Source organism: Symphodus melops (genome assembly GCF_947650265.1).
Source record: "Symphodus melops genome assembly, chromosome: 8".
NCBI classification, from domain to species: domain Eukaryota; kingdom Metazoa; phylum Chordata; class Actinopteri; order Labriformes; family Labridae; genus Symphodus; species Symphodus melops.
In genome coordinates this window covers 17,099,236-17,108,898 of record NC_136698.1, presented here as the reverse complement: position 1 = coordinate 17,108,898, position 9,663 = coordinate 17,099,236, and the positions used below count along the sequence as shown (strand labels likewise).

General features: G+C 40.2%; 1 protein-coding gene across 1 annotated transcript; it reads left to right on the top strand.

Annotated features, from left to right (window-relative positions):
- Window positions 1–731: 731 nt before the first annotated feature.
- s1pr3a (sphingosine-1-phosphate receptor 3a) lies at window positions 732–4,831 on the top strand. Its single transcript, XM_079350501.1, has 2 exons — window positions 732–1,036; window positions 1,843–4,831. Exon 2 carries the CDS (start codon window positions 1,974–1,976, stop codon window positions 3,168–3,170), a length of 1,197 nt encoding a protein of 398 aa, XP_079206627.1. The 5' UTR covers window positions 732–1,036; window positions 1,843–1,973; the 3' UTR covers window positions 3,171–4,831.
- Window positions 4,832–9,663: the final 4,832 nt, after the last annotated feature.

Genomic DNA, 9,663 nt, shown 5'->3' with positions numbered 1-9,663 from the left:
ACACTTCATTAAAGTATGTAAAAGGAGAAGGAAAGCATGACTCTTCCCTTCTCATCAGTTGGCTCCAATGGGACAAGTCTGACCTTTCTCACACTCTGGAGGAGCATAGTGAAATGTGAAAAATAGCGGCTTGCAACTTCTTTGGCTGTCAGTGGAGGTGATGAACTCCACAGTAAAGAAATGAAACAAGTCGGTTATTAAGGGAAAAGTGGCCAGAACTGAGATAGGATATTACAGGATCTCAATTTTTCTGGCCAACATACAGTATGATTTTGTTGGACAGAGGTGGTGATCTTTTCAAATCAAAAAAAGCACAAGTAATCTAAAGGGTATGTAAAAAAAAAAACCACACAAACAAACACATCAAATACAGTAGAGCAGTGGATTAAGGCTGTTCAAAGGTAGTGACCTAATTTTCTGGGAGCACTAAAGGCCTCAGGGCAAAAAACTATGTTGGGACAAGTGCTGCAATTTTATGACACAGACAAACTAAGTGTTGTTGTCAGCAGATCTCTGCTCTTTAGTAAACAAAAACCTAACTCTTCAAAGTACAAAAAAAGTAAACCAACTTTAATTTAATCAATCAAACTCAACCAGACTTTAATTTGGGATATACGTGAGTTTAAGGAGAAAAAGTGGCAAATCAGTACAGCAGTACAGCGTTTGGCAGAGTGACATGCGTGGCTTTGACTCCTGAATCATAATTGATGGGGGGTGGGGGAGACAGATCCCGCCCCAAAGGCTGGGAGGGGTGAGTGTTTTGGTGACAGCGGGACGCACACAGGAGCTGGAGAGAGTCTCAATTTGGGGAGGACGCATGAAAAGTTCAAGACGCATCACATAGTTAACGTTTGGAAGAAATACCTAAGTGAGTGGAAACTTTAATACCAACGAAGACAAGATTTGAAAGTCCAAAAGTTCGAAAACAATTCATTTTTGGAAATCTTTCTTTTATTTTACCAGCGCATCGTTGGCGAGGAAAAGCTCTTGGAGCCTCAGTAGCGGGATGTTTTGATGAGACCAGAAACTCCAGCAGGTACAGTGTTGATATAGAATAAACTTTGAAGACGATGTATTATTTGGTTGTTCGGTTTGGTTTTTTTGTATAGGCTACGGGAAGTTGGTGAAGTATAGTTTCCGAATTATTTCTCCATTTACATTCCAACAAAAGTAGAAAGATTTAATGGTTTTCAAACGTAACTTCAAGTTTTGCTCTAAGAACAATTGTTAGTCGTTTTATTTTTGTGTGTTTTGAGTGTGTTTTAAGGTGAGATTTAATAACTAAACGTAATTATGAGGATATAATTTATGGATTAATGTGGAGTCGTTACTCCTACATTGATAAGCGAATCAAAAAACTTAAAAATATATGAACGCTTTAGTGATAACATTTTTATTTCTGCCTGAGACTAACGAATAGCGAGAACTTGACTTCTGTAGGCCTACATGGCAGTAGACAAAAACATGTAATGTCCATATCTAACGGATCCTCTTTATATAATCGTTTTCACTACTTAGAATATTTGTATTATGTTTGTAACATTCCAAGTAGCTGCTTCCTTGGTTAAGACAGGTCTGCTTCAGCAAGAGAGAATATCTCTTGTAATCTCAGTAATGAATCTTCCTGTTTATATTTCCTTAAATTAAATAAGTAAGCCCGGTAGTTTCTGTAGGTTACTTATTTCCTGTTTGCTCATTTTGGTGATTCTTCATCTGAAGTCATTTTATTTCTTTGAGATTTTTCAGAGATTTTTTTTTTTTTTGAAATCTAGATGAAATAATTAAATGTGGTTTGTTTATTTTGAGTTTTAAATCTCTCTCTTGCTTTACTTTGCCTGACAGATCCTTAGATAGGCTCTAAGATGCCAGTGGTGACCCTTCCAGGTTGATCAGACTCAACTCCCTCTGGCGTGTCAAGTGCTGTGGCGCCCTCTGCTGTGTGACCGAGGAAGGCCAGAGAGGGAGTAGACAATATGGGGACCAATTTTGAGGAGGGGATGAACACCGTCATCGTAAGCCATTACAACCAGTCAGGGAAGTGGGAGCGGCCTCGCAGCAGTGGGGCCTGTAAGATGGCTGTGCTCCTCTTCATCTGCGTGCTGATTGTTCTGGAGAATGTGACAGTGCTGCTTGCTCTCTGGAGGAACAAGCGCTTCCACAGCCGCATGTACTTCCTGATAGGAAACCTGGCACTGTCAGACCTGTTGGCTGGTGTGGCCTATGTGGTAAATATTTTCACTTCAGGCAAAAACACCTTCTTCCTGACACCAGTGCAGTGGTTGGCCAGGGAGGGGAGCATGTTCGTGGCCCTCAGTGCATCCACATTCAGTCTTCTTGCTATTGGGATAGAACGGCACATGACAATGGTGCGTTTGCGCCCATGTGAGACAGCAGGACGAGGGAGACTTTTAGGACTTCTTGCAGCCTGCTGGCTTGTGTCAGTGTTGCTCAGTGCTCTGCCCAGCCTGGGCTGGAACTGCCTCAACAACCGGGCCTCCTGCTCTACAGTCCTGCCACTGTACGCTAAGAGCTACGTGGCTTTCTGCATCAGTGTTTTCAGCGCCCTGCTGGTGGCCATTATCATCCTCTACATCAGGATCTATCGACTGGTGACCTCCAGCGGCCGCAGGGTGAGCAGCCGGCCTTCAGAGCGCTCACTGGCTCTGCTGAGGACTGTAGTTATCGTTCTTGGAGTGTTTGTCATGTGCTGGACCCCGCTCTTCCTCCTGCTGCTGCTGGATGTTGGGTGTAGTCCAGATAAATGCCCTGTGCTCTACCAGGTGGACTGGTTCATCGCCCTGGCTGTGCTAAACTCTGCCCTCAACCCACTTATTTACACTCTGTCAAGCAGGGAGATGAGGGCGGCATTCTTCAGGCTCCTATGCTGCTGTCAGGCCAACATGGACTCCACTGGGACTCCTGCGGTGGGAAACCCACATCTGGGCACCATCATTCCCACAGCTGAAAACAGCAAGACGAGCTTGGGTGGAGGTGGCAGTGGAGCAGGAAAATCCACACTGGGTAGAGGGAAGGGTCTTCCACCTGTGAACTCTGACAACAAGCATGTAGATCCCTCTGCCACTGCCGTGTCCCATCCTTCAGGACCGGCAGACCTGCTATCAGCTGTGCTGGTGAAAGCAGGGGCTCTACCATCACTCAGTAAGTTCTGATTGGAAGCACCTTAAAGAGGCCTTACTGTCACAGAGACATCGAAATGGAACAGATATACTCCTGCTATTTGCCACTTTTTGTTTATGCACTATGGAAAGTTCAGCTTCAATATGATGAAGGAATTACTTTGTGTTAAAAAAGATGAAGAAAGCTGTTTAAAGCAGCTCCTCAACACCTTAACAATATTGTAAATAACACCAGAGGGATTGATTGAGGAACAATGGGACTTCTGGGACATGGACTAAACAAAGACCCAAATTAAATCTCTTGGCTTAACTCAATTTTGTGAAGACTTGCTCACGCAACAACAGAACATAATTAACTTTAATTCTGTTGTGTCTGTGTATGTACTTGTTTTATTTTGTCATTATAAAAAGAAAAGATTAAAATCGGGCACTTTTTTTTGATTGTGCTGTATGCAAGTATTTTTGAAAACACCTGCATTTTCCATCACGACTGAATTTTGCAAACTATTTATTTTCTGTGAAAACATTTGCAATCTCAATACTTTTAGTATAATGTTTTGTATTAGGATGTGTGTATCCAAAACACTACGGTACTGGGATTTCATTTTTGATTTTGATGTGAGTTCAGGTGCACTGCAAGAGAAAAAAAAGAACAAACAATTGACTAGCGGCCTCTTGAGGCTGTGATGCTCACCACACAAGAAATATTGTCTTATGATTGAAAAAAGGAGAGAAAACGGCATCATTAGATTTTAAAAATAAAATGTGCAAGACGGTCCTGATAGTGGTGTATATAAGAGCAATGTTATATTTAAGTCTGATGGGTTGTTATTTCTGCACAGGGAACATTTTAAGCCCAGCTGTTCATCACCAGCATCGGCGCATCATTCATATTTGCATTCAGCTCTACTTTGTCAGCAACAGCTGCACTGTGAGATCAATTAATGTGTGTAATAATAACTAATGAACATTTTCTCCTCTCATCAGCTAATCTAGAAACCACTCAGACGTCAACTAACCACTAGTGAATAGGAGTGTTGGATGTGAAGTATTTAATGGTGGTAGACTGTAAATAACATTTCTGCCTAGGGTGTTGAAGTGCCTGATACCATTATATAGCAAATACAATAAAATCCTATTCTCTTTTTATGAGGTTTTCACACGTGTCATGTTTTTATATGTAATCAATGACTTGTCTGCTTCCTCACACACATGCTCAGTGTTTGTGTTGATCCTCTGCATTTAATGTAAAGCAGAAAACCCCTTAACAGGTATTTATGTGCACCTTCTCTACCATATAAGTTGTAAATGTAGGCACAGATTTCTCTGTTATAGTCAAAATTCTTATAAAAGCTTCAGCCATGCATATATTAATGCATAAACCCTCTGATTTGTCAGTTTATAATTTGATATTCAGACAGGAGCAGAGACGAGTCATTTCATTTAACCTGCTGCACACATTTAATATACTAATGGTATGAGGTTTGATTGATGGTCTCATATTCCCGTTCACAAGTAGACCTGGGTCAACCTGTGATGAATAATGCAGAGAAACTCTTGATATTTATTTTAACTCATGGTTCCAGCTCAGTAAGGTCAGGTATCTATTAGTCATGAAAGGAATACTGCATGAATCTCACTTCCTGTTATTGCAAAATACGCTCGTCATTGTACTCTCTGGAACTAAGGGGGGCGAAGTTCCTTTTATTTGATCTCTTTACACACATGCAAAAACACATTTTGTTGCATAGGCTATGATTGATGTTTCATGAGATATATTTTTCTCTTCTTTAAAACTCCGGTGAGGAACTTTCATTTCATGTAGATTTTGGCATCATGATAACCTCGAAAATATTTCTTTTTTTAAATGAAATATCCCATCAAGTTTTCTTTTAACAGTCAAAATGTACCAGTCGATAAAAATCTTCAACTTGGAAAAAAAAGTCTGTTACTCACATTGTCTGACATCTAGTGGTATTTATTATAACAGTATAGGAATAATTTTTTTTTTTTCACTGATGTTTTTAAAAGCTATATATCATAGTTTATACATCACTGTACATAGATACCAGTATTTATCATCGTTAGTCTTTTTAGTCTTCTTACAGAAGCTTTAACAATGACAATTGCACATATTTTAAAAGATGTAAAAACATTTTTTCCAACTTCAGATTCAGAGAAAGATTTCACAAGTCATTTGAAACTAAAAGCTAGGTTGGATATATTTCTTTAGACGCTGGTATACAGACATTTAATTATTCAGTTATTTTGTTGAAGCAGTGAAGGTCGCTCTGCCTTGAAGTGATAAATGGTCTGATCACAGCACAGTTCGTGTTCATACCACATTACACAGCAGAGAGCAGACAGGAGCTGACAGCGTGGCATTTCATACTCACCTAAGCTAAAGGATGAGTCTCTGCTCCGCACCAGCACATCTGATGGAAAAAGACAGTGAGGACACAGAGTACCAGCCGAGCCTTTCCAGCTTAAAGGTCACCGACTGCTTCCTGACAGACGTGTGCGACTGCTCTCTTTCCTGGATTAGCTTGAAATAAGAAAACCCTGATGCCATCAGAAACATAACACAACGCTAAAATATTCAGTTCTGCTGTTTGTAGTCTCAGCATTCCTGTCTAAGTCGTTACCCTCTCCCATTTTTACACCGTCATTCTCCTGCTCCTAGACATTTAATTGTTGTTACATAAAACTATACTTGTAGCTGGTTTTCAGTTGGACATATTAATATGTTCAGTTATTAACCTTGTCAGGTAATGCACTGACACACAAACGGTTTAGACTTTGAAGGACAGAAGCTTGGTTCCATTTTCAAACCTTCACTTTTACTTTCATTACACCATCACCAGGAGAAGGTAGGCGTGCTTGATACAAAGTTAGTACAAAGTCAATTATGAGACATTTCACAAGACAGATAAGATGTTTTAAAAGAAAACCAAGAAGACTATTTCTCAAATATTGTTCCCACTACAATTAGCTACTTGTTGATGATGATGATGATCATAAACCCTGTCTCTCCTGTCTGGTGATGAACCTAATTTTGGATCAAAGCATTGAAACTGCAAACTTCTCTAAGGGTCAAAGAGGTCGAGAGGTTGACACAAGAAGAGTTCCTCTTTCACCTTCTTAGAGTCTAAATTGTTTAAGGACTACACAATATGACTGTTGAATGTTGTGTGATGAATACAATCAAGACTTTTTTGTTCAGGGACAAATTTACATTCTTACTGTCCCTGGTTTCCTCCTTCTTTTACTCAAACATGTTCTCTCTCTTTAGACATACATTTTCCATTTCTCCTCCACACCTGAAACAAACAGCGTTTAATGGCATGTGCTAACTGGGTCACACACCTAATAAATCATGTTAACTAAATAGCCGTCACCGGCCCTCTTTGAGGATTTAGACACGCTGGATTTGAGTCATTCTCTGGGTACAATGCTTATTTGCATATGACTAATGTGAACACGACCGAGGACAAGAGAATCACACCACCCCATGTCATCATGATCCTGGCTTTATGCTGCTGTGTGGAGAGGACGAGAGCATGCAAAGTGTTGTGCAGAGCGACATGTACGCGTTTGTGTGTTTCAGAGCTATCGTGTGTGTTTGAGAGAAGGAACAAAGAGTCCATCTGGTCTGGGCTCGCTCACTGTGCCAGTATGAAACACTCCTGTTATCCTCAAGCCTCTTTTTTTTTTAAGCACCACGGAGGTGGAGTGGGGCCAGGCGAAGAGCAGCGAGGGGTCCAATTTGAGGTCGAACCCCCCCCTCTAAGCTGATGCCATTCTCTCCCCTATACAGCTGATGATGTGTAATGATTATGCTCCCCTACCTTTAACTCCTCCACTCTCCGATTCAATATGGTGTAATTACATGAGCAACAAAGAGATTGAAGACCCATGCAGACTTTGGTGATAAGCTCCCTGACATCAGAGGGCTTTATCCCAGGAGCAGCTGGGAAGAAGGTCACATCGAAGGAGGATATCTGAAGGAGCCGGCTGAGACTTGGATTGGTGGACATTCCTCCCAGCATCCCCCTTAGCACCCCATCGCCATTAATTCTCCTTTCTAGAGCTGATCGAGCACACTCCAGTTGAGTTACAGCAGGATTACTACAGTAACAAAAGAAAATTTGATCCAACGGTCATTTTTACATCCTCGCTCAGTCCTCTCCCTATTTTCTTTTTTTCTGAAGCTTTAGCAAGTACATCCTTTCTAGGATAGCTGGATATTTTGGAGTCTTAAGCCTAATGTGTGCCTTGTAGCACTGCAGTATTCATTATCAGGTGTTCCTATATATATATATATATATATATATATATATATATATATATATTAGACCTTAATTAAAGACAGATTAATGGCTCACTTCTATTGCAGAAAATGTGTAAAAAGTCCGTCTCATATTCCCAGAGCCTCAGGTAGAATTTTCAAATTGCTTTTTTTGTCTAAAATACAATCTCATCAAGAAAAGAGCAGCGATGGCAGAAGCTGGAACCAACCTCAATATTTCACTTCCTAAGTAATCCTAATCTTTAAAAAGTTCTCAATTTTTTTTCTCCTGATTCTTGAAAACCAATGTGATTAATGGTTCAAAAAATGTCCATCTTGCTCTGTATTAGTATAGAACTGTGTTTTTTTTGTTTGTTTTTTAAATACAGTATATTGGTTCTCCTGAGGGCAGGAGAATAATTTAAATTATGTCTGTGGATGACACTGAAGAAGTCTTGTTATGAAATAGACTTCAATTAATATTGATGGCTCCTTTTAATCTTTAAAACCAAACAAGCCCAGTACATAGAAATACAATTTTTATAAAGTCACTATTACTGTCTGAAACCAGAGCTGTGGAGGAGTTGTCAGACTAGTCTATTCGATTTTTACATTTTGAATGGCAAACATTCAAAGGTGATAAATCTGACCATAACAAGATAACAGGATGATGGAGCGTTTTTGTCCTGACCCTGATTTTGCTGCTGTATTCAGGACTTTATATATTGAGGTCGCTAGTCAATGTTGGATTTAAAAAAAAAGGTAATACATTGTGAACCTCTGCTATTTTCATTTTTGCCATCACATCATTACAGATAGATGGCAGACGTGGATAACCGTTCTCTTCCAAATGTCCTGAACAGCAGCAGCTGCTTTCACTCCCAACCTTCACTGATTGCAGTCCTCTGGCATAGCCTGCACAGTCTGCGCACACCTGCTCACACTGACCTCCAATCCAACTCCTCCACGCCTGCCTCACACAACTGCAGGGATTAGCACGTCTGGGACCAAGGGGAAGAGAGAGAGAGAGAGGACGGCAGCCTGTAGTCCCACGTGTCCTGTCCCCTTACTGGTAGCATTGAGCGTGTGCACACAGCTGGCTGTGGCCCTCGCTCTGTGCATGCAAGCAGCCCGGAGGTTTGTGGGTTGTATGAAAGAGCAACTGCAGGAGCTGAAACCCATGACAGACTGAGAGTGTGGATATTATGAGGCTCTGACTCATCCTACTTTTTGTTAAATATAAATTACTTACCAAAAAATAGGTTAGAAAACAACTTAAATATTAAGAGTTTAAGAATTGATAACTTTACAAATCTAACTTGAAATTAAGTATTTGACGTGAGATATAAACAAAAGAAACTCATCAGGTTATGATGCAAATATCTTTAAATTCTGAATAACATATAGAATCATGTTCATTGAGTTTGACATACAGCCAAATAAATTCATATAAAAAATACAACACTGTGTGGTCTTTGTTTTCATTTACGAGTTCATTGCTTATAAGACGTTGATAACATACTTTAAAGGCAAACAACTGTAACTGAACAAGATGCACTACTGCAGCTTTAGAGGATAATTTAAAGGGGCACTGCAACCATTTTTAAACCAAATTTCAGTTCAGGCGTCAGTAGGGGGATTTAAGACACACATACAATTTATTTTATTACACCTGATTGGTATCCTCAGCTAAACTTTAGAGATCAAAATGTCTTTTCTGTGACAGAGTCGAGGGCAACATGTCACCATATTTGCTTTCAGTCAGCATCAGTAAATGTCCATTTTGTGGATTTTTTTTTTTTTTTTTCATAAGGCAACAGATTTCCAGCATGTTTCACCTATAGTAAATAGCTTTTTCTGTCACCTGAGGACATAAACCTACACTGAGACAGAATGAACTATACCAGGAACCTGAAATCAAAACAGATAAATGGAATTCAGCCCCAATTGTTTTCCTACCGTTTACAGTACCGTTGCTTTTAACACTAACAAGTAAAAAATGTCAGCAAAAACTATAAACACAATTCTTCCAAACTCTGCATGTGTGTGCGTTTTGTGGTTTCCTCACATGTTCTCTCGCTATGTACTGATCACAGGTGTTCATTCCTCTGAGCCCGTCTGATGAATTAACAGCTGCCGTCACCACATAGCTGCCAGATCTGACATTACACACACCCCGATTCTGATATGACAGCTGCACACACACACACACACACACACACACACACACACACACAC

What these genes read in the sequence shown, in the direction of transcription:
- s1pr3a (XM_079350501.1), top strand. Translation starts at nt 1,974, where the DNA reads ATGGGGACCAATTTTGAGGAGGGGATGAACACCGTCATCGTAAGCCAT.